The sequence below is a fragment of the Apostichopus japonicus genome, chromosome 14 (genome assembly GCF_037975245.1).
Source record: "Apostichopus japonicus isolate 1M-3 chromosome 14, ASM3797524v1, whole genome shotgun sequence".
Taxonomy (NCBI): Eukaryota; Metazoa; Echinodermata; class Holothuroidea; order Aspidochirotida; family Stichopodidae; genus Apostichopus; species Apostichopus japonicus.
Window position 1 is genome coordinate 9,261,596 of NC_092574.1, and position 25,984 is coordinate 9,287,579.

General features: G+C 34.9%; 1 protein-coding gene across 2 annotated transcripts; it reads right to left on the minus strand.

Moving 5' to 3' along the window:
- Nucleotides 1-6,178: 6,178 nt before the first annotated feature.
- Nucleotides 6,179-24,412, minus strand: LOC139979907 (uncharacterized). 2 transcript variants are annotated; one of them, XM_071991120.1, is made up of 23 exons: nucleotides 22,650-24,412; nucleotides 22,292-22,412; nucleotides 21,599-21,670; nucleotides 21,270-21,341; nucleotides 20,546-20,617; nucleotides 19,692-19,763; nucleotides 19,427-19,498; nucleotides 18,648-18,719; nucleotides 17,813-17,884; nucleotides 17,361-17,432; nucleotides 16,782-16,853; nucleotides 16,277-16,348; nucleotides 15,477-15,548; nucleotides 14,626-14,697; nucleotides 13,554-13,703; nucleotides 13,253-13,321; nucleotides 12,740-12,808; nucleotides 12,438-12,509; nucleotides 11,702-11,758; nucleotides 10,834-11,015; nucleotides 8,849-10,470; nucleotides 8,617-8,743; nucleotides 6,179-7,460 (listed from the first exon to the last, which is right to left on the minus strand). In XM_071991120.1, exons 1-23 carry the CDS (start codon nucleotides 22,816-22,818, stop codon nucleotides 7,351-7,353), a joined length of 3,612 nt encoding a protein of 1,203 aa, XP_071847221.1. In that variant the 5' UTR covers nucleotides 22,819-24,412; the 3' UTR covers nucleotides 6,179-7,350. The 2 variants fall into 2 exon arrangements, with proteins under 2 accessions (XP_071847221.1, XP_071847223.1); XM_071991122.1 differs by lacking the exon at nucleotides 15,477-15,548.
- Nucleotides 24,413-25,984: the final 1,572 nt, after the last annotated feature.

Consider the following 25,984-nt stretch of genomic DNA (forward strand, 5'->3'; position numbering starts at 1 on the left):
CAATTTATGTAAGACCTGCGTTGTAAGATCTTGTGAAATGCAGAACGTTGCATAGACCATGTTACCATGGTTAATTATATATATATATATATATATCTATATCTATATCTATATATATATATATATATATATATATATATATATATATATATATATAAAAGTGTCGAAGACTTACAACTCCTGAAGCGTCGATAAGTCATCAAAAACACCCGATGACAGCGTTAGAAGCTCATTAAATCCTAAGTCCCCTTAGCATTGGAGAAGAAATTAGAAGAAATATATATATATATATATATATATATATATATATATATATATATATATATATAGAAGAAATTTGAGTCTGTTTACATATATATATATATATATATATATATATTAATATATATATATATATATATATATATATATATATATATTTGAAATAGTATATCATGATTTTTAAGTAAGATTGTACTGTTTCCACTGATAGATGTTATACTTACATAATTGTAATGGACCGCAAACTTTCAAATAACTTATTTGGCAATGTACTCATGTTATTGTAGTTTAATTGTCTGTGAAATAAATGAAAATGCATTTAATAGTATTACTTGACATAAATCAAGTTATAATTTCAGAATGTTTTTATTGCAACAAATTGATATCAAAGCTCTATTCACTCTCAAAGAAATTAAACATCATCAAATCCCAAAATATTTCAAACGACATAAATAAATAATTCATTCATAAAAATGTTTCAACAAACGTAATTGCTGTTTCGGAATTAGCATTAAAATACGGGCGATATGAAATTAATCTAATTTACGCTTGCTTCCGTGATTGCCTCGTGGCGACATCGCATAACGATTACAATGTTCATTACAGTCTTGGAAACGCGTGCTAATCACTAAGAGAAATATCACCACTTAGCTATTGCTAACCGTCCCGAGCTTGGCCTATTATATATGTACAAATGTTTTCCTGTCATGGTTCTAGTTGGCTTGGACTTGGACTTGTCTCAGACTTGAATGCACTCGACTCGGACTTGAGACCGAATCCAGCCGGGTCCATCATTTCGTTCTTTCTTCCCCATTGCGTGCACCAGTAGGAATAAAACTGATATGCACGTTATTATGACGGTAAAAGTAGAGTTCGGAACAATACACAAATATACTATGTACAAGATAACCGCGCGTAACATATCTTTAATCACAGTTCTTCCTTGTAACACCCCGTGGCCAACCCATAAGCCGTCTCCACCATCGAGCGAGGTCTCGCCGACATCTAACATGCATGAGTGAACATAAAGATTAACTATTGTTACAAAATTAAAATACATCATTCCTATATCGTCTTAGCATTTCGGATATACAAGTGAGGGATAAAGGTTAAGGGTGAGAGTTAACTTTACAATTGAATACAGTCGTTTGTTATTTCATTAAACATATAGTGGGCAATCAGTCTTTATTATAAGATGTTACAATATTCTCCCCTTGGCAAAATATAGCCTCCTCGATTTATACATTTCCCTTACAAAAATATCTTATTTTCCTGAATGTTAATATTGCCCTATTCTATTGCAACTTGACCACAAGTAACACGATACTACATATCATACCCCCCCCCATATTTTCAAGTAATTAAGAACATCAAAACTACATACTAAATATCACAAAATACACAAATAAACAACTTCACAATTGAGAACACGTTACTACACTATTGACTTACAATTATTTGATACTTTTAAGTACATAATCTCCTTACCGTCTAGAACAAAGGTTAGGTAAGGTCCTACAAATACCTGATTCCTCTAAATACGTCAACTCTTTATCGATTAATAATACTGCCAATCAAATCGGTTGGGCCTTTTCACCTCCCGATCAGATCTTGTCCTATATGGACGGGTAATGGGGAAATTGTGGTATAAATAGGGTCGGATGGGAATGCTCTCTTATACAACCTTAGACAAATGGGGAATACTTTTAACTTCGATATATCATGTAAAAATATACTATAGAATGCAAAGGTATGGCTGAAATCAGTACCGTAACAAAAAGGTAGCACATTGTTCAAATTCAACGATATGAGTCTTAGAGAATGTCGGTTATTGTAACAATTATTTCGGCAATATAATGGTCAACAAGTATCCAACTCTACAAATAGCAAAAGCGTTAGCTCGCTGTCCCGCTGTTTCGTTGTGGCTAATGACGGTTTTAACGACGTGCTAACTTTCGAACAAATATAGTAATGCATATGCAATTGCACAATATGAAAGATGAATATGTTCGATATTATATCAATGTGCACAATATTTCAAAATGCAGCTAGAATGAGTTGGCTGCATACTGCATAGGCAAATTAGTTTGATTTGTCCGTCTCAGAGAGCTATTGAGAACTTGGATTTGCTGTATCTCTCGGTAATCAGTTCAGTTTTTTCTTCTTTCTGCATGCATAATATGTAAAAAAAAATGAAGCTTACAGTTTTATCGACTTCAATAATCCAGTGCAGGCCAACGTTGTCCAGTGTATAGTCCAATGAAAAACAACAACAGCAAAAATATCCAATACGAAAGATTTCAGGGTTCCTCCGGTCTAATATTAACATTAGCATGAGGATGTGTTGGGTGATCCGGGCTCCGGCCCCGATCGGTAATGTGGTGATCCACACTCCTGTCTTGATCGGTGATGAGGTGATCCAAACTCCTTCCCCGATCGGTGATGAGGTGATCCGGACTCCTGTTCCGTCTAGTAGTATAGATATTCCATTTTCAACATATATGCAACAAATTTTATGCAGTATACCATGTTCCCAACAGTTGGAATATTATCATACATAACTAATCCCAGGCAATTTTGGAATTCCAAATGGTGATCCCGTCCATATAACAAACGGTTAGTCAAATAAATCCGTGAAATTAATAGCCGCCTACAATATGACGTATAAGAGTTATCCTTTCCGGGGAATGTCCAGATGTTTTTCAATAAACAAAAGTTCGGGCCGTATCGCAGCAAATAATTTCTCTTGGCAGTGAATACCAATACCGGTATATTATATGTTGTCCATCTTTGCCATATCCCAAATAGCACTTGTAAACTTCGTAGTACCATAGGTATACCATAGGTATTGGTCAGGCTTCTTTTAACGATTGTTAAATAACTGTATAATATAGTATGTTCCCGTTTCTCTGAGGAGGGGTATCAACAATCAATTCGTTCATGAAAATGACATACGCATTCGACCGGTTTAAATTCATGTTTTGACGTTTGGCTTTAATACAGTTATCGTATATCGCCAGGATTCCATTATAATATCATACCAGAGTTTAAGTATGTCCATGAGAGAGTTTCTATCTGCGTAGGGTGACAATGGCCATTTTACTTGCCCGTATGTAATAATTAAGTTACCGTGACACTTTGAAAATCGGTGTCCTCCGGCGAGTAGATGGCAAATAAGGGTTCGAAAAGCCTCCAAAAAGTAATAATAGTTAGTAGAAACACTTCTGCCACCACTGTAAGCGAGGCCGATCACGATAAACGTAGAGTTAGGAAGGATCCAAAAAATACTATGTACAACACTAGGAACCGTGCGTAACATATATTTAATCAAAGTTTTACCTTGTAACACCTCGTGGCCAAACTTTAAGCCTTCTCCACCAGCGAGCAAGGGCTCGCCGACAGCTAACATGCATGAGTAAACATAAAGATTAACCATTGTTAGAAAATAAAGGGCATCATTCCTATGTCGTCTTAGCATTTCGGCTATACAAATGAGGGATAAAGGTTAAGGATGAGAGTTAACTTTACAATTGAATACAGTTGTTTGTTTTTTTCATTAAAAATATAGTGGGCAATCAGTCTTTATTATAAGATGTTACACTTTTGTAGTTTTCTAAAAGAGAAGTAGCCCTGTACAGGGATATTCCCCATCAAGATGCTGAACATCGCCCCCCCCCCCCCCATCTCCCACCGGTCGGCTGCTGTAAACAAAAACACATCCGAATTTCCTTCATTTGGGTAGTATTAGGCTAACAAAATGCTACACATTCCGGGACTTTGCCAACTGGACCTCAACATTGGATTTGAAATACAAAACAATTGAAAAGCTTCAAGAGAACTGTTTGAAGGCACTGCAGCGTCTGTGCTTGGTAAACATCCCCACGGCACCTGCTTTAACAACGTCCAACAATGTCTAGGGGATTTCCCCCCTGTAACCCATACTGGTGCTTGGAAATAAATTCCATAGAAATTGAATATCTCTCCCTTTCTTGTATGTTGTGATCTAAGCTCGCTACGAGAGAACAAGTAATACGGAAAACGGTTAGGTTTCAGTGGGCTTGCCACTTGAACTTCCATTAGGGCCATTCCAGAGAAATTAAGTGTTATTCCTCTTTCTGACGAACGAAACCTATCTTAACGTGCTGTAGTCCTGGCCAATAACAGTGTACGTAGCTGTAAAGAAAGTTGCCACTCTTAGCCTTGTTCGAAACGTTGTTCAGCTAGTCACTGTCATTCCCGGAATCGATCGACGTATTCATCTTGATAATGAGCGACGCTGAGTATATAACATTAAGGTTTTGTCACAATTTTCATGTGAACATTAAACATTCATCAGAAAAACACAAATATGATTCACCGATTAAGCGTGGGAGTGGGTTGACGATAGGATGTGGTCTCGAATGCCCTGAATTTCCCAATGCGCACTTTATACAGGTGCGCGCTTACACTTAAAACATTGTTTGACCACCCATACTGTTTGCTTGCCCCCACCCCCAATTCGATCCCTCCCCTTGGGATTTCTGGTGTTGCCATTAAATATTTAGATATTCTTTCCGAACGTATACGTTACCCTTATTAAGTTACTAAGCATAGAGAAACTGATTATTAAAGTTTTAATAACTATCAAAACCGTTACAGGATGTCGAGAATAACTTTTCCCCCCTTTGCTCTGTAAGATACATAACAAATTTTAACGAACCGACCATAGGTCCTTATCTTTAATTTTCTGCAACAAAAAGTTATATGATTTTGATCTGTGCTCAATGATTGTTTTTTTGTTGAAAACCTAAATAAACATCGAAAAGTTAAAGTCCCAACACCAATGTCAAAAGTTCTGTCCCAACAGTAGAGTCAATATTTTGGATTGAATGAAACGTCTTCGAAAAGTAGCTGCACACTGCATGGATGATCAACACCATCAAGTTACTGATAGTTTAACTTCTGTTAACTTCACAAAAAGTGCACGGATTTGCTGAAAATACTCATCCCATGAGCTACATACACGAATACATCCCAATTTTGCGGGTCAAGTGTAATATTGCATATTAACAAACGTTGGATTTGCACAGGGGCATTTTGCGTCCCAAAAGGCATCACCTTATATTAGTATAAAACGCTAGGAGTAACGAATGAGGAGGCTTTCCTTGCACTGTGAGGTGTTGTTTTTCTGATTATCTTTCAACAAATATAGATAAATATTTCTCGTTGCCGATTTTATTAATACAATAGCTCAACCATACCAGTCAATTCTAGTAACGTTATTTACTTTCTGATAATCGGTACAAGAATATAAAGCTTCCATTTGGTTTTGATACCTAAATGCATTGGGAAGAGCACTCATTGTCTCTTCGTTCAGTAATGTCGTGTTCCAACAAATATATTCAACTTCTTTACGTAAGTGCTTCAATTTAATATGATTCTTTCTGTAAAGATGTTGTTTTGTACGTGCCGCATCACTAAAGTCAACATCATTACGTATCAAAATAGTCTTGGTTGCGTTGTTAGGAAATGTATGTAACTATCTATGCGTAAACTGTCTTTGAGAACAGTTCAACATTAATCTAGGTGGAACACACAGGTGCAAGATATTGTAGTCACTCTTCGGCACTCCTTGATGCTGGCAGATATATGGAAAGCGCGAACAAGCAACCCATCAATCGGATATGCTTTACATGAACGATAATCACCAACATCTGCCCTAAATCATTTATTTTATTTTGATGCTACGATTGCTGTTCATGCAGTTGATATTGATGCGATGCCGATATTTTTGGGTTCCTATGCAACAACTATATGTCATTGCCCATTTTGCGTTCCATACAAAATATGTTTTCGATTCGGCTTAAATTTTTATTAATGAAAAGCGTTGGTATAAAGACTGCTGTGTGTTATTTGAAGACAAGATCAAACAGAGGGATATAAGTTCTGATAGTTTATATTGTCTAACGTTGGTATATAACAATATCTCAGCTTGCTTATACTTTTACCATACTTTTACTTTAAGTTGAAACTGTTTCATGTTAATCAAATTGAACTAATTGTTTATAACAAACAATGTAACAGCGTGTTGAATGTTATTGTTATAAATGTAAGCTATACCTATTGATAACATGAAAATGTATATCATTGAGGTTCAGACACGTGATATAACGGTTGGGTATCTTTCGTGGAAATAAAGAATGCATTTCGCTGTAGATTAGCGACATGGTGATACACATCAAATCGTCCACCCTGCCCCACAGAAGATACAGTTTCACTGGATTTCAGTTTAGTCCACTCAATACGAGTAAAACTTAGACAAACCAACTGGCATTCAATTTCTCATGCCTTGATCGAGACGAAAAAAGACGTGTTGTACAATACCATCTTGTTATCGTTTTAACTTTGAATGAAACTATCTACTTGAAAAATTAATGTATCAAATTAACAGTAATCAAAATTTGAGTTTTTGCAAACACATGATATCTTTATGAATATCTTTATGCCATCCAAACGAGAGTTTGACTGACAAATATTCCAAAACGAAATATCTCTGTTAAAGCGCATGCAAAGTATATCAACTGTTTGCTTTCCATATCAATGTGAATAACAAATTCAAAAGCCTGTCAAATTGACATCCGCTATTATCTACCATAAGAATATATACACGTGCGATAGTGCAGTATAACATGTCAGTTAATTTCAAACAATTTACAATGAATATTATACAATATTCTATATTCAGATTACGGTCAATTTTACAACATGAAAAGTAAAAATGCACACTTCACTTCAGGGAAGCTTCCACGGACAGATTTGGACAAAGTACCTTTCTCAGGCAGTTTCAATCTGTTTTCTACATTTAATATTAAAATGCCATCATTCACGTCAACTAACGTACAACTAATTAACTAACATTATGTTCTGTGTGTGATCAAATAGTATTAGGTGCAACATGTACTACAGAACTATTTGTGCAAACCATATATTATTCAACAGTTTCCGAAGTGATTAAGGCACAGTCCATAAACGAAGGATGATTGCTAAATCATATCTGCTTTTAACAGCTCCACGAGAGGTTTCTTCAATGGTGCAGTAAGACCTGTGCTGTCAGTCACTCTTACTCATAGCTGAGGCTCGCAGTCTTCTGATTGACACAACGACGAAGGAAATTATTCCGAAATGCTTGATATGTACAACGATTGTCACAAGCAACTCTCCTGTGAAAGAAAAATATATATAGAAAATGCAATTAATGATATCTTTGTCATCAATCTAAGACGTTAACACATCAGCAAATCTCCTTATTAATTTAAGGATATCTAGTACTGATATTATCAGTACGGTGAATTCAGTATGTGAATGCTCTGAAAACTGCACGAGTATGACTTCCAATATACTCCAAGATAAGCTCTGAACTTAAATATCAGAATCATAATTGTGCCATTCACTGTTTCATAAATATTCAAAAACATTATTATTTGTACCAGAACATGATACCACGTCCTTGGAGAAAGTTAACAAACCGTTCACCTGTCGTTAGTTACCAATAAACATAATATTGTCTTTAGGCGATGGTCGTGTGGGCATCCGTATCGTTTTAAAACTACTCAATGAACGACGTGTAAACAAAGGTTCGTGACAATGAGTTTGATTTCTTCCAGTTTTATGATTCTGGCCTGATGTACAACATAGGGTTATGTTTTTATATGGGGTATATATCTTGTATGTTGGAAACATGTATCACAATGTTAAAATTGGTCTACACTTGCAAAACTATCAAATGCATTGTTGGCAGTTGTACAGCTGACACCATGTATTAAGCAATCCAATTTTATTCATGAACAAGTGTACATTAAAATAGAATTTCAACACACCAACACATAAATATCACCAAAAAGTACGACAAGCTAATAATTCAGTCATATATACAAATATTGATTTCTTGACAGTGCGAAAGTTTGTCGGTATATAAAGGAGCACATCCCTTCGTGGTTGCTAGAATGTTGTCTTTATGACGGCAATAAAAGTCTCGAAATTACGGAAGTACCGATTTGCATTTTGTTGCATTTAGTAGTCAAGATGAGATTCCTAATGCGTAGAACCAGTGAGCAGTAGCAACACTCGTGACGCCACAAACAGCTAAACTACCATTTTCGTCTTGATTAACTTTCTTTGAAAAACATAGTGATCATGACAAAGAAAATAATATATATTTGCTGCCTTATTGAGCACTAACAGTTGCTACTATTTCCATCAAGTTCCATCCCATCATTTGTCATGTGCAATGTACCATTCGTAAAAGTTAGTCTATGAACCCACTACTTGTAAAATATACAAAAATATACAAAAAAATATACAAATTTTGCCTCCTACCAGCAATGATCACCAAAACAATGACGTTAAGTATCACAAGGATCACTGAAATGGAGTCGTCGTGTTCTTCTGGGAACCCGTTTGGGGCAACAATGACGTTGATGAAAATAACCGTCAGGGAAAACATCTGAAATGATAAATAGTAATGATAAATAGTAAATCCGATTTTGTTTGTTATGATACCAAGACGCATTACCTCTATTTTATGTGTAGCTTAAAAAAGTCCACCTACCTGTAGACCCTGCTCGTATGAACTCTTCATTGGTCTGTACCTTGCGTGCAACAGGAGGAATAAAACTGATATGCAAGTTGTTATGATGACCGTCAGTCTGTCCTCCCAACCAAACAGAGTAATAAGAAGTGTCTGTGTAACTTTACGACTCAATTCCACGATTTCCCAATACCAGAATTTAGTTTTGTAGTTTTCTGAGAGAAAGTTAAGCCATGGAGGAGGAGGAGTCGTCGTCGTCGTCGGGAGGTGATTAGCACTGTTGATGTTTAAGGAAGCAGTTGTGCTGTCATCGTTGCCAAAGGAAGGATCATCTGTACCACATGATTCGTCAGTACTAGAACGCAAATGATATTTACAGAGCACCAACAGAAGCCCCGCTGGAAATGCAATAACATAAGCAGCGGTAAGAATAAACGCAGAAATATGGTATGCCCGTAGCCCTGTACAGTCGACGTCAAAATCAGACCGGAGACGTGTGATGTTGTATGTCTTATCATGGTTTAAAGGGAATGTTTTACAAGATAAAGGGTAAAGGCTAAAGATGACGGAACACACTGGTGGATAAATCACGAACCATAAAACGATTACACATGCAAAAAAACAAGCTTTCAGGTTTTCAAAGTGGGATCGAAAAGATAAACGGAAAGCGAGCGTGAATCTTATATAGACATAAAGCTTCTTAGCTTGATAATATAAGAAGGGGATCAGAAATATGACTACCGGTGACGTCGCCCCGATTATGAATTGTATTTTGGGGTTGAGGTCAAGTTTATCATTAATGCATCTCGGTCGAACAAACTGCCGCACGATGTTAATTTCAAAGGCTGAGATCAATTTCCCCATGATAACTAATGGCCCGGTCCAATTGACGTCATGTAAAGATATAAATATCTCTCCAATAACCTGATAGAATCCTAGCAATATTTTTACTCTAGCAATCAGAACATCAATGAATGATCTCGTATCCATTTCTTTTTCGGTTTTGCGCTTAATTTGCCACGATAACAAGAAACAGATTAAGACACATACAAAGAAGAAAACGAAACTTTCTATGGCAAGAATGGCTTTGCTTGGACAAGGGACACACGAGGTCAGGACAGAATAGAAATTAGGTTCACAGTTGGTACACAACCATCCTGTGTAACCCTTGGCGCAGTTCCCAGTGATACTATCATTGTTGTTGGGACAACTTTCAGTGCGAGGACATTCAAATATGCGAGGCATTTCCCCTGTGTAATTTGTGTGTGTGGCCACAGAGTCATTTTCCACCTGCAAATTTTCTACAAACTTTTTGTAGTCAGTAAGGTTTGCGTTAGGGATCTTCCAGTCCCACATGTACCCTGGAAGAAGAGTTTGGAATTCCTGCTTGCAGTCTAGTCCTTCTTCGAGACAAATATAGCAAGGTCCGTATCGACTATTGCGCGCGTAATTTTTTTTACAGTAACAGGCACGATAGCCAGCAGCAATAGACTGATTCGTTCCCTCTGGACAAACTTCACAATCTTTTGCTGAAATACCGTGTCCTGCTTTGACATAAGTCCCTTCGTTGCATAATTTGCATGCTATTTTCCAATTTGGCTGGGATGGCTTTGTTTGGGCTATTTCATCCTGAAAAAATCCACCTGAATTTAGGGAAAGAGAAGAAAGAAATAATACATCTTTTTATTACTTAGTTTTTAATTCATCTCACAGTTTCTCAAAATCACATGAGATATGTAAGGGTAAGAATTGAACCACATTACATCTGCCTTCACAGTCATGAACAGCATCACCCAGCTACATTGAATAACTAGTTTTATTACCAATTTGAATAACGCACATACAAGAAAACATTTTGTTTCTGCCACATACCCATAAGCATTTACTATTACTGACAGAGAATTGCAACGTTCTTTAACTGAGATTGGAAGTGCTTTAATTGGTTTCTATAGTTTTGTAATGTGGTGATGTTAAATGAAATTATGTGTATACCACTGTTTCCTTACCCACAGGACAGGAGTGACAACCACCTAGTAGTGTATCTCCATAGGTACCTGGCTCACATGGTTTGCAAGTATAACGATCAATGATCTGGGACCTGGTGCAGTTGAAACCATCGATTTTAAGAGTATTGACAATGACATTGCTCTGATTTATAGATGGTAATGACAAAGGATTCACACATTGACTGTTGACAGATATAGTGAAGAGCAATAATCAGTAGCCTACTCAAAATCATCAAATTATGAGGCATATGTTTTCATTTTCCATACGCATTATGAAAATGTTAAAATGTTCACAGCCATTTTATGCGGGTAAAGACAGGCTTTCATAGTAATTTAAAATGTAATTGTGGAGAATGGGATGAAGTAGAAGAAAAGAAAAATGTAAATATTGACAATAATGTTAGATAGACATTTTTTCTTTTAATAAGACCATTGTGGCATTTGGTATTATATAGAATTTAAAATACATAAAATATGAATAACCTTCTCTGATTAAGAAACTTCGGTTAGCGCTAACATCAGTGAAATCATTATGTTTTCTAAAACTCATTTAAAGGAATAACTTAAACTGATATTTGTATTTGACCTGAAAACGCTAATAAGAGCTACTCATCTTGTGCTTTTATTTGTATTCTATTTGTAATTATTTGTTATGTTGTATAAATCTAAGAAGCTTAATAAGGAATTACAGAACCTGAATGGATTGTTGATGCATTCTTTGACATATTCTCTCATCAGAGCAATTTTTATAAATTTCTCCTTTTTTTGTCTGGATTCCTCTGGATCAGACTTGTGATACACACCCCCCGTCCGGTTAATATGGAGCCCATATCCCAGTTCTAGGTCAAATGAATGGCTTAGTACTTACATTCTATCATGGTTTGTGTTTATCGGTAGAGAAAACAAGGAATCACAACTGATGTATCTGTTGAGGAAAGGATTATAAATACAAACTATGACAATCATTTATACCATACTCAAACTGCATTAAGTTTCAACTCTGTATGGTAAGAGGAATATGATAAAACCTGTCTTAACGTCATCTTCATTGATACAATTAAGATGACATGCGCCGTTGTTTACGTCAAGCGATAATGTATTCATATTTATCGTTAATGACCATAAAAATGCCAATATTTCTTACTAGCTACAGAAGAAACAAATGGGAATTGATAACCTGCAAAGTTCCTAAATACTTTAATCCACCATCTTATGGGAGAATACCAAAGTGGGCTCCGGTAAAAGGCAAAGAGGACACCCAACCGATAGTTGTATGTTAAGCTCTGTATGATTGTGTAAGAGCAGAGAGCAGCGGCCCTGTAAGAATATGACCCACAGTAGAGGCCGTGAGGATGACTTCGAAATTTTATTGATAACATTATAACATTTGACCGCTTTCGACGCAGTAATGTGCTGTGCTATCACACAAAATCTGTTGAAAGGAATAACCTTTTGAATTTATTGTGGAAATTTCATAAACATTTTCTTTTTTAGCCATAGAATGTCTTACCAAATAAATACCTGTATTATAGTTGACTGAAAACTGTCAATATTACTTTGATTTTGAAGGAATTTTCTCAATCTGTGGTTAGGCCTATACTTACATGTTTGCTTTGGCTGGTATCGTCGTGAGAGACTCTGGGCCAAAAGTACGTATTTCATTGCCATAAAGATGCCTGCGGATCAATGTTAAGAGCATTGATTTAATGATATAAACTATCTTAAATACTCATCATCAATGATACGAATGAATGGTTGGATATCACACTTGAACCGCTTCATTTCTATTAGAAAGATGATCAACTTCCCTAACAACTCCCTAATAATATCAGAAAAATCGTAGAGATTCATAACCATTATTACACCGTTACATGAAACTTTTATGGTTTAGAGAGAAATTTCTTACAGTTGCTCCATGACTTTGCTTCGGAATGGATTCCCAGTTATGTCGGTTAAGTTATTTTGAAACAGGTAACTGAAATAGAATGGAACATTAAGTGGTTAATACATTTTTGTATTGAAGCGGTTGACAATCATGATAGAATAAAAGTGGTCTTTCTTACAAAGCAAGCCGAGAAGAAAACTATCCATGCAGGCTACTATTTTTCTTTAATTCTATTAGGAACGTAATGAAATGCAAAACAAAAATACCAAATCCTTTGAAACGACCAGAAAATTGATGATTGTCGAGTGATCAATTTAGATTCCTTATTTGGTCATGGATATACGTCAATATTCGTGGTTTCAGTAATGCTAACATGGTCTAGCCTCAGTTTGCTCTGTTAAATGTGTACATAAACATTATATGTACATATTATATTTTAATAGTAAAAAATGTCCATGGCGAATAATGGGCAGCGATTTGAAGCTGCATAGAGTCCTGGTTGTGCAGGTGTAAGCCTCTTTACAGGTCACTTACATGTACCGTAGATTCCTCAGAAAGAAAACGTCATCTTCAATTTGGTGGATTTGGTTACTGTATAAACATCTGGAAAGAGATAATAAATGGTATTGGCGATCGTTTTACGTTAGCGTGTGATTAATAACATGAGCAAAACAATTATTTTATTATTATCAATTATCATGTTATTTTCTGCATTTTCTGTGCACTTGAAATTTATGTGAAATTTCTTCCGCATGTTTTATGAAGGTATTTATTACTGCTGCAATTAAAAAAATTGATTTCAAATTCTGCATACATAATTTAACAAACTACATACAAAAACATAAGCATATCCAATCCAATGAAAGCGTCTCTATGGATGATGGTAAGTTTATTTCTCTGTAGGAATAGAGTCTCCAAGTAGAACACGTCTGTATGGTTGAAAGTTCCAGGAATAATTTGGGATATGTTGTTTGCTGACAGATCACTGCAGATTGATATGGAAAAAAATAGAATTTCAAACTATAAATTGGATTGCATAGAAAGTAGAAAGATCAATTGGTTTCCTTAAGTAGAAAAAAAGGGATCAGGAGGGACACTAAAGTCCCCATGAAGGACCCTATAGGAGAGAAACAATACTGAAGACACAAACTCTCAGACCTGATTACAATGCTTAAAGTGCTTGTCCAAAGCATTCTTAACCCATTCACACTAAGCTCCAGTCTGGTGAGATTCAACATTTGTAACCGCCTATAATTAGGAACACCCTTTAAGGAACTAATCATCCTAGTAGCCCTCCTCTAGACTTTTTTCAATTAAGTACTTCTTTATCCTAAGCAAAATATGGGTTCCAAGCCTGCAGGGCATACTCCAGATGAGGCATAACCAACTGCTTATACAGCCTAACTACTATGTCCTCTCTCCGAAAACTGAAGTTCCTCTTGATCACACCTTAAACCCTATACCTCTTTTAGCAGCTTCATTACAATATTTAGAAGGTTGCAGAGATGAGTCAATGTAGATATACAATTTGGTGTCATCAGCATTCATGATTACATGAATTCAACCTTACTTCTCCCTATTTTAGCAGTATTAATGTTAAGGCACAAAAAGGTAATATAGTTTATTAAATATATATATATCATCATTCTAATTGTGCTCAGTTAACATTAGGGACGTTTTAGTCAAATAACATATCTTCAATACTACCCACACAAGACAATGAAGATATCGTAGACACCGATTCTTTGTTAAATATTCAAAGAAGAGTCATGCAATATTTTGTCTCAATTGCCATATCGGTATCTCGTATTTCACTATGGAAATTAAGGTAGTACTTCCACAAAACAAGTTGATGTCAGTATGCTCTAATTATGGCTAAGTGAAGAGATGTCAAGTATATGTATTACATTAAGTGTAAGTTCTGGAGTCCATGAAAACTCCCGTTCCCAATCGTACTAATGCTGTTGCAGCTCAAGTTCCTGAGGAAAGACAACATGGAAATGAGTAAGAAGTATGTAAAATGAATTATCGAAATGTCAGGGATCAAAACACTGGAGTTCGGAAGGCGATCGTCTCTAAAATGTGTTAGCTTCGTAGATATAACGTTGGCTCATACTAATCATTGCACCAATCGACGACTATTTATGTCCAATGTTAAATTCTCGACTAAGCTAAGCACCAAAATTTCTTCTAGAAATTTCAGCTATATATCAACAATTGTCACTCAAAATTTTGATACTCATTTTTTATTCCTCATTTTGACCATTTTCTTAAAGTCTAAGAAAGGTTCTACTACTTTTGTTTCGAAATTTGACTTTATGGATCACAATATTAAAATGTGGATTTGACATGTCAACGCACCTCGATTTTTTTGTCAAAACTGTGAGAACTAAATTAAAAATGTGGAATGGATTATGAGGAATAAGACACAAACTATTGATCACTTGATTGCTTGGCAACCTTTCTGCTAATACAAAAGATCCAGCTGGATCATTAAGTCATGCAGTTATTACGGAATAGCTCCATGACATAGCACTGTCGTGAAGTACATCCCTAGTTGGAAAACGTGTGTGGACAGATTTATACTCCTCCTCCAGTCTTTATTATGAGGACCGTGATCTAAAGTTAAGCTTAAAGTGTTGTAGTCATTGGTCAACTAACTAAGAGTCCACTAAGAACTAAGATCCAGCATTAAGAAAGCTGAAATATACTAAAACGTACGTTTCTATGAGTAACTTAAAAGTAAAAGGAAACCTACAGTTGGTGCAGGCTTGAGAGTCCTACAAAGTTTCCCTCCTGTAGTATAGTTATCTGGTTGTCCTTAAGATTTCTGCAGGAAACAAACGAACATCATGTTGACGTAATGAGATAAGGTTTATATATATATATATATATATATATATATATATATATGTGGACAGATTTATACTCCTCCTCCAGTTTTTATTATGAGGACCGTGATCTAAAGTTAAGCTTACAGTGTTGTAGTCATTGGTCAACTAACTAAGAGTCAACTATATATATATATATATATATATATATATATATATATATATATATATATATATATATATATATATATAAATATATATATATATATATAAATCTATATATATAAATGAAAATCGTAATGAGTTGGAAAATCAAGAACAGTGAAAAAACCTTCCAGCCTCCACCGCGATTTGAACCCGGGCCTTCCGCTCTGTACGCGGACAACCTAACCACCACGCTATGGACGCTGATTGTATGTCCAGAGGTTCGAAACCGGTAAGAAAGGTCGTTATCCCTATATATATATATATATATATATATATATATATATATATATATATATATATATATATATATATATATATATATATATGTGTGTGTGGACAGATTTATACTCCTCCTCCAGTCTTTATTATGAGGACCGTGATCTAAAGTTAAGCTTAAAGTGTTGTAGTCATTGGTCAACTAACTAAGAGTCCACTAAGAACTAAGATCCAGCATTAAGAAAGCTGAAATATACTAAAACGTACGTTTCTATGAGTAACTTAAAAGTAAAAGGAAACCTACAGTTGGTACAGGCTTGAGAGTCCTACAAAGTTTCCCTCCTGTAGTATAGTTATCTGGTTGTCCTTAAGATTTCTGCAGGAAACAAACGAACACCACGCTATGGACGCTGATTGTATGTCCAGAGGTTCGAAACCGGTAAGAAAGGTCGTTATTCCTATATATATATATATATATATATACATATATATATAAATATATATACATATATATATATATATATATATATATATATATATACATATATATATATATATATATATATATATATATATATGGCTATGACACGGACGTCCTTCCGTCATGAATATTGATATGTTCAAAGTATTTCTTATCGTTCCATATTGACAGTAGTAATTAATTGTAGCAAACACCTTTTCATGTATATTTGAATAAGAACACATGATGTAGAAAGTAGCATACGAGCAGACAGACTTCCATTAGCTGATAAGTATAATTTATAGTTTACCTAATACTAACAATATCTGTGATTGACAGAGCTACTTACAACTTCTCAAGCGAGGAGAGTCCTTCAAACAATCTTGCTGACAAACTGCGTAATTTATTTCTGTTCAAAAATCTGAGTAAATTAGAATAAAATACAGCCGTTCTCTAAATCTAAGATCTATGCGAATCGGATGACAAGAAATACATTGTGTTTGCTAGCAACAATATAGTGGTACATTTGAATGTTAAGAATACTCTTAGTAAATGCTTTAATGAAAACTTTAAATTCTCTTTGAAAAACTGCTAAACATGTTATAAACTTTAAGAAATATATTACCGTCGTTGTTCATATTTTCATTTCATAACATTGAAATACTTCCTTATACGCTTACATTTATAAGTCTGAAGGAAATTTTACATAGTAAGTGACAGAGAAAATCTAATTCTACCACAACTTGTATCAGTTACTTAACATTAAATACTTCAATTTCGTTGGCCTAATATGTCATGTTAAATGATGTTGCATGATAAAGGTACATGTTATCCTCTCAATTCTGTAATAGGGCCAACATTTTAAGATTTTAGTCGGTCATTTGAATTATATATAAAACAGGTTTAGTTATCAATTTGAAGTACTTACAGAACACGCAACGACTGAAGTCCTTCAAAACAGCCAACCTGAATATCTGTCAGCATGTTGTAACTCAGTTCTCTGTGAGAGGGCATAAGTTCTTATAAATATTAAATCTTTTGGTCATAATTTAAATATAATCTTAGGGGCCCATTAAAGAAGACGGGAACCGTGATTGTTTACATAACAATTAAACTGATGTGAAGCCAAAGTTGCGACAGTCAATGTTTGTGTCACTGTGGTACCTTTAAAATAAACAGGTCAACATTTTCATGCATAAAAGTTAAGTGTACGAATTTGAATGGGTTCTATATTATCTACAACTACGGATGGTACTGTAACGTTTATGACAAATAATATTAAATGAAAAAAACAGGGACAAGTAATTTAGATGTTGTTTAAACTTTACTTATCACAGCTTAGTATTTGAATATGTCTTACGTTTCTGTTCTGATACTTACAAGTATTCAAGTAGCACAAGTTCTTTGAAGACATTCTTTGACAAGGTTTTTAATTCATTGTTGCTCAAGTAACTGAAAAGGAATGAGTTTTAGTTACAATTTATGTAACCGAAATAGTGCGGTGCGTTTATATAATATGATCAAGCTGGGGTAAACAAATAACAAGGAATAACTTCAGTATTACTATTTCTGTTAATTATAAATTAAACGTTGCTGAAGAGAAATTAATTCAATTCTATTTAACAAGTCTGATACTTATTTACTATGTTATAATAACATCCAAATTATCTGAATGCAAACCCTCTTCAGTTGCTTCTATTATTTAGAATTGATCTTAACTTGAACTTTCTGCGTAGACACCTATCAAAGGTTCATGAAAGAATTCAGCACTGATAATATATATAATACGTCTCCATTAGTTTGAAATGTGTCTTATCCATACAAATATTTATTTGATCATAATGTTCCAGACAGATTATAAATGTAAGCAACCAAAACATTTGCGAGTAATAACCGTATCAATCAGTAGATCAATAGAACCTATTTAAACTATTTGACCGAAAAAGAATGAAATTTTCTAAGATCTATCTTTTCACTAACATTCTAAATTTCTTCTCACTTTTCCATAAATTTGCTTCACATTGGTAAACTATTTTCGAAAAGGTTATTACCCTTCTCTGGGTAACGCTCTGGTCATGCTAAATACCAAAGGAGTTATTAGACAAAAAGAGTCTACATGAAAGAACTACTTAATGATGGATTAATTTTCAAGATTAGTACTAGCCATAATTGCAAAACTGAACATTGTAATATGCTAATAGAGAAGACAACGTACAGTAGATTTACTTTCAACAATCCTTCAAACGTTCCTTCTTGAATCAAATTGATCTTGTTGTAATCCAATTTCCTATGAAAAAAGGGGAATAATTCATCACATGTAATTTTTAAACATTTCTAAAAATAAATGTGTAATATCATTAAATCAAATGTCAACCAACGACTGTTAAGCGAAAAGAAATAATTAACACGATGGGACATTTAATTTTGTCCGCTGCTTTGTTTAAACTGGTTATGGCACTAATGATTATATCCACAGCGAATTTCGCCCTGTGAGAAATAAGTCCCATGGATCTGCAAAGTACCGTTTTACAAACGTTATACATTATAAATTCCATATTAGCCTTCTACGTACCCGCAAGGAGTTTTGTTAAATTAATAATAAATAGAACGAAGGGAATTGGTCTTTCTTCCTGCCTACATTCCAATATTGGAATAATTCGAACTTTTTTGCATGTCATTTTCAGAAATACTGGAAAGCTTGCTATATTTAATGGTTATGTTTGATTTCTAAATTATATAGCAGCCGAAATCACTTATCATGGTGTGAGCAAACACACTAGTGTTGTCAATTGACAGCTATGATGATACATATTATCACGTTACTTATAAAACTCGCGTTTTGGTGTCTATGTTTGTATAGTGTAGGCCTATAGTTATCTTTCTTATATACAGTTTTCGAATACGATTATAACTACTGGTCAGTACAATAGTATCATATACACATGTTTTCCAGCCTTTAAAGTACTTATTGAACAGAAAGAAATGTTGACTTGCAATATTTCCAGTTTCGAGAGGTTCCTAAATGTACCAGGGTGAAGCATGTCTATGGAATTATTGCCAAAAGCTCTGCGAGAGAAAACGGAAGACATGAATAACATATAAATGCGAGACACAATGCTTACTAGAATGGCAACGTTAATGCTCGAGGTTTACAAAATTTTCACTATTGTTAAATGTTAAATAATAATCATACACATAGAGTTCCGTCATTAAATTGACAAAAACATTATGTTATCTCTTTCATGTATAAGTTACTTACAATTGCATCAGTTCTGGAAGCTGACGAAAACCGTTGCGAGGAATTGTCTTCAGATAACTCGATTCCACGTTTCTGAAATAAAGTTAAATATACTGTATTCATACAGAAGCTAGTTAGCACATTTAGGCTTATATAAACTTGGCTAATTATGTGCATTTTCTATAACCAAACTTACAGAGCAAAGTTGTGAACTGAGTTGCAAAAGATGACATATTTCTATAGTCAATTTGTTGCACAATTCACACTTTTTAAATGTTGGCCTAATCCCCATCATCTTCCCACTCCCCTTTTACTAGTTATGAAATTAAAACTATTAGATAGTACAGAGCCACTCTTTACATATAAACATTTCTAATATCCAGCACGCCATTCGACCTTGCCATCATAGATTCAAATATTTACCCCATTCGATATTGTAAGCACAGAGAGACATAACCAATATTATAATACAATAACACATTAACACTCGAATAACACATTGATGATTCTAACTATAGAGGGAATCGGTTATAAGCTTTCGGGAAGCTATAGTATTAATACACCTATGAGGAAATGGCCTTTGTACGCACTACCTTACGCACTCTTAAGAAGTTTCGTTTTAGCATAGTGTAGAGCATGTTAGCATATCAACTCATGATAAAAGGATGACGCAACAAGTTGAAAGGAGAGGTGGTTAATAACAAGTATTACGAAAAGTTAATATCTTTATCAATATTGAAAGCCTTCGCCTACAATTGTAGTTAATTTGTGACGAAATGATGATCAAATAGAAGTATGCATTTTTGCCGTATTTGAAAATGTTATTACGTAACTCGAAACTTTTTTGACTGCAAGGGGCTTTTTGGGATACTTACAATAAGACGAGTAACGGTAGTCCTTCGAAAACCTTCTCTGGTAAAATCCTCAAATTATTGTAATTCAGTGATCTACAAAGACAAACGATGTAAGGAGTTAATGTAATTATGCAAATTCTGAGTTTATTTAACATGTTATCTGGACTTATTCATAGAGAGTTCTCTCTGTCAAGAAGTTGTATCTCTAAGAAAAGTGTAAAAATCATATTGTTTAAGGTTAATTATAGATAATAAAACCAAACTATTACTCTATTTTACATTGGTAAATGACTTGCAATGGATACTTAAGCGGGTTGGGATGTTTTCAAATTGCCTCGATTTAGTTTCTTCAGACTGCGGTCTCGGTGAGGGATTTTCCCCGTACATCTGTAGCCTTTCACAAAGCTTAAGCAATTGACATATGATACGTCCAACAAACTTATAACCTGGACACAAAATACTACTTAACACATGCTACAAAAACGGAAGTATGTTATGACATAGTTGTTGATTGATGAATGCAACATAATTCAGCACACAGCCTGAATCCCCCCCCCCCCCTACTGAGGTACTTTAGTACCGTGCTCTACCTTCACGGGAAGTATTGGTAACACACAAATCTGTAATTAGTTTAAGTAAAAGAATGTGGCGATCAAATTGTTATAGTAGCACGCTAATGAACAGCAAAAAATTACATATAGTTCACATTTTATACAATTTAAGCAATACATTGTACTAAACGTACAGAATTGCCGTGTTTGTGATCCCGTGAAAGCTGGCATCATGAAGATGATCAATACTGTTGTAGCTCAGTGTCCTGAGAGGGAAAAATGACGAAAAGCATTATGATATAACTGTGAGTCATTATAGTTTGTTTGGGACAAGAAGAGGAGAAACGTGTCAGATGATTACCTTAAAGCAAACAAATAGTCGTAAACGTTATGAAAGAAACAGGAAGGTGTCATTATTAAATAAACATCTTTCTTACTGAACTTTTTTTCTTTAAACAAAAATGCTCTCAGGAATGATTCCGAGCTATGTTATTATATCTATCACAAATGTATAAAAACATACAGATTTTGAAGATTTGACAGTCCACTGAACGCGTTTGCAGGAATGTCACGTAACGGAGTGTTTTGTATCAGTCTGTATAAGGAAAAAGAAAGGGGGGGAAAGAATCACTGATAAGCAAAGCATAACCATAGAAATCGCTACTTGCAGAAAATCATGCTTTTTATGAACCATGAAAAAGTAATCATTTATAGGAGAAACTTTTCTTTCAAGCCTGAAAGTCAAACAAATAATAATAATCATGTTAATATTTATAATAAATAATATAAAAGTGCATGATTAACACAGCTATCTGGCTTTGATATCATCGCATTCGAGGGAGCTTCAGATTAATAAATGAATATATCATGCTGATGGTCGAGTCCAGCAGGTCCGGGTATAGGACATTATTTTGAGTCGCACTATACAGACTGAACAATTGCTTTCCCTTGTATCAGAAACATAACACTCTTTGCAAGAAATTAGATGTAGACCCTTAAAACGTTGATCCTAATTCATGATTGTCATATGTATTACCTGAGATCTCACAACTCGCAAATTCGATTGTTTCTGTAGAGAGAGGTAATATGTATCTTGTACCGAACGTGTAGCCTACTATAGCTGCATCCTATACATTTGACATCAATGGATCATGTACAGAATGCTATTATATAGGCAGACGGTGTGAATAGGCTAAATAGGATTGCAACAACTTACAATACAGAGGTGTTCGCCGGTATGTTACTAGGAATATTGTGTATGTTGCCATAGCAATCTACTTCGAATTTGCTATATTTCAGCCTGGAACAGTGACATACTCCATGTGCCCCACAGGCATCTGTAAAGGTAGAAAACACGTTATTTGTTTCGTTTATGAACATTATCCATTAGATAATTGGTGAATAAAGTACTTTTGACTATACTTTGCCTACCTAGCCTAGTAAGAAATAGTACGTAACTGTTTAACCAAATGGCATACCTTATTATCTGCTATGATTGCAAAGTATCCATGCTTAGAAAGAGTAACAAAACTATAAGGAGCATCAAATTAAGTTTGGTATTTTGAACGACTCACCTTTACTTTCTTGTGACAAACTTTCATTAAATGCATAAATGCATTCAGAGCTGCACATGATCACCAGGAAAATCCGAAATAATATCTTCAAACCCATGGTTGTTGATCTAGGATATGGGAGAAAGAGCAAGAAATTTAACGTCAGTTGCATGACCCCGGCGCGAATCATATTACTTTGGCTCCATGATCTTAAAGATATTTTTCCCAGGAACCTTGAGTTAAAGAACAAGTTGGGTTGCTAACAATTAGTCTATGATCTTTAGGCAAAGTCATTAGACCACTAAGTCAAGAAGTGTAGTAAACATAATATAAACTCCGATTACAAAAGCAAATAAAAAAAATGCAAGAGAACTTCCTCGTTTTGTTTTTGTTTCCCCTGAAATACTACGTTTGGTGGTAATAAGCATAAGTATTGTCCAAGAAACATGGTAACATATTTCTGAAGGTACATATGCTGATTAATATATTTCGTAATCTTTTTCTCTCTATTGTCAAAATAACATGGATTTTATCCATTCGGTTCTCCGTTGTGGTGTGGGTACGGTAATGCACGATAATTTCTATAGGGCTGGGTGGACGTTGTGCAGGACATCACTTCTACATCGAATGATTAATATTAAGAACCTTTTTGATTCTGTACTACAGACAAACCTGTACTAATATTTCATGCCTTGTGATGATGTTCGGATAGTAGACTCTCAGTGGCTAAACACAGCATCGGTGAGCGTTTTTTTCTTTTCAATTGCAATGATCTCTCAACTTGCTTTATACGTGTCCCATTATAGAATTTCGAATACAATCAATAGTATAACTCTCATTATAAACGGATTTAAGAAATGACTATGTAGTGCTTTTGTTATTTTGATTGATCTTTTGCCAACATATTCATATTCTTTTTCAGTAGTTTATGTTTAGAAGCCAGTAATGTACTACACGGTTTTCTACCATTTGTTGGGAGCCGAATCAGAATATGTGGCGGAAACTGCACTTGAAAATCCTTTCATCAAGATTTACGGTTTATACCAAAAAAAAAGTGCACATTTTTTTTCCACATACAGCGTAAAGCACATCATTATCAAAACATAACGCTTTAAAGTTTGGTGAAGGTTTAGAAATGTATTTAGCAACAACAAAAGTGAGTGACTCGATCATGAAAAGAAGGGGTCCTTCTTTTTCTATTTTTGTACAAAATAGCCTACAGAAGAAAGTAAAAGTCTTTAAAAATGCCTTTTGAATGGAATCCATTACATTGATAGCTAAGTTGAAATCCTAACTGTGTCGAAATAAAGATAAATGAACAGCATTGTGAAGAAAGGGAAAGCCTTGAAGGGTATGATTAATGGTAATATCGCATAATATTCGATACTTTGCAAGAATTAATCACCTTCAAACAAGTCTGTCACTGGTGTGTTCCTTTATTATTACTTTTTGGTGTTAGGATAACGTGTATATGTACAGCCTATAAAGAACTGTGTGGTACTAAGTAGAAGCTTCTGTCATTTTACCAATTGAAAGATTATCAGACAAAAACAAAATAATTAAACAACAGTACATTCCAAAAATGTAAGTTCTGCTTCAAAACTCACCTGGTCTGATATCACGATCGCAAGATTACTTAATATACAAAAACAAAATCATTGAAACTATATTTTTTCAAAGGTTTCGCTGTTCCGCGATATGCTTTATGTGAAGGGTCGCTCTCTGTGTGTTTTTTCCCCCAGATCATTTCGCTTATAAACTTAAAATGGCTTTACTCTGTTTATATTTAAAGTGGAACGATAGTGACAGAAAAAAAATCTCTCATTTTCATATATAATGTAGTTCATATGTTACCAAGCAATCCATTTTTTTAATTTTCCAAATAGCACACCGGAAAGTTATAAAAAAGGGAATTATAACGTGGTTTTTTCGTCTCCGTAATTTAGGAATTTGCAAACACTGAAACGACCTTGAACAGCCCTCAGGTCAGTGAATGACGTCACTGTGATGATCTTTTCTGTTGTGAACTGTTCAGTACGGTGCTGTGCGTGCATTTCGTGTCAGCATAACTGTTATTTTCCGGCGTAATGTTCAAGTCATAAATAGATAATGAATATCATGGTGTTTCTTGATTTCTTCACCACGTGTTTACAAGTTTGTTTTTACGAAATTTGCGGCGATTTCGCAACGATTTCCCAATATCTGAAGAGGTAACTCGCAAGCTGACCCAAAGTAACGTAAATCTCAAGATCACGTTTTTGGCGGGTTTTATACAGAGTGATGTATGAATGTGCTCACTTACCAGTCAAACTGGCACAATAACAATAGTGATGATAGTCTCACGCCTAAACGTAGATTAGTATAACATCCGAAAGAAAATCCAAAGTTCTAAACAAAGTAGATTCGCTTGTATGCACTAGGCCTACTGTAAAACATAAACGTTCCTTGTTCCGTGCGTCATTAAATCCAACAGAAAGGTTTCATTGAGCTTGAAATACAACCGCATTTGAACTCAATCGAGTAGTTAGTCTAGCTCGAAAAATTTTCTCACTACATGCAATGCCTTTTGCGTTTATTCACATGCATGCCTCGTGGTTTGGGCTTAGGAGGAATCGTAATCTAGCCCAACTTCACGTAGGTCCGCAAACGGTACTTTCACACTGTGCAAACATAAGTGACAGTGTGCGCTACCGTATAGTAATACTTACACGATGTTTTGTTTCGCTCGAGCATACACATATTTCCTATTCGTATTACATTTAAAGTGGTTTGGAGGGTATGAACACATCTCTGCCCAAAAAAACTGCCTAAGCGACGTCCATGCCCCAATTGAAATTTGCACGTTGATTCTCTCCTCACATAGTCATTAGGTTGTTCACTTCTGACATGTCTTCCAATTCCAACACCTACTGTTGCATTTATCGGGATATATATAAATAATGCGGCATAAAAGCATCAATCTTTCAAACTTTTTTTACTTTAGTGACCTTGCCACACGCAAATTTCAATTTGGCCCGAGATGGCTCTATGACCGATTATTCCGTAATTTACATTGGGGCAGTCAGCTTCACTTAAACGACAAGAAAAAGCAGGAACAATAACACCTTTGTTTCAAGCAGTGTATCAAATCTCCTCTCTTCCCTTTCAATGTTACGTTTACGTTTAAGTTAAAAAAAATCGATGAGGGGCTATCGTATCCAGAGTTTCCGATATCTCTCTCCACTTTTTCCGCTTGGAAAATTGAAAAAACTTATTGTAGAGTCCACATTCGTTCTGTTGCATCCCCCTACAACGCAATTTCTTGGCATTTTGCTAGTGGTTTAAGTTGTTTGTCGAGTCCAATACAGAGTAGGTTG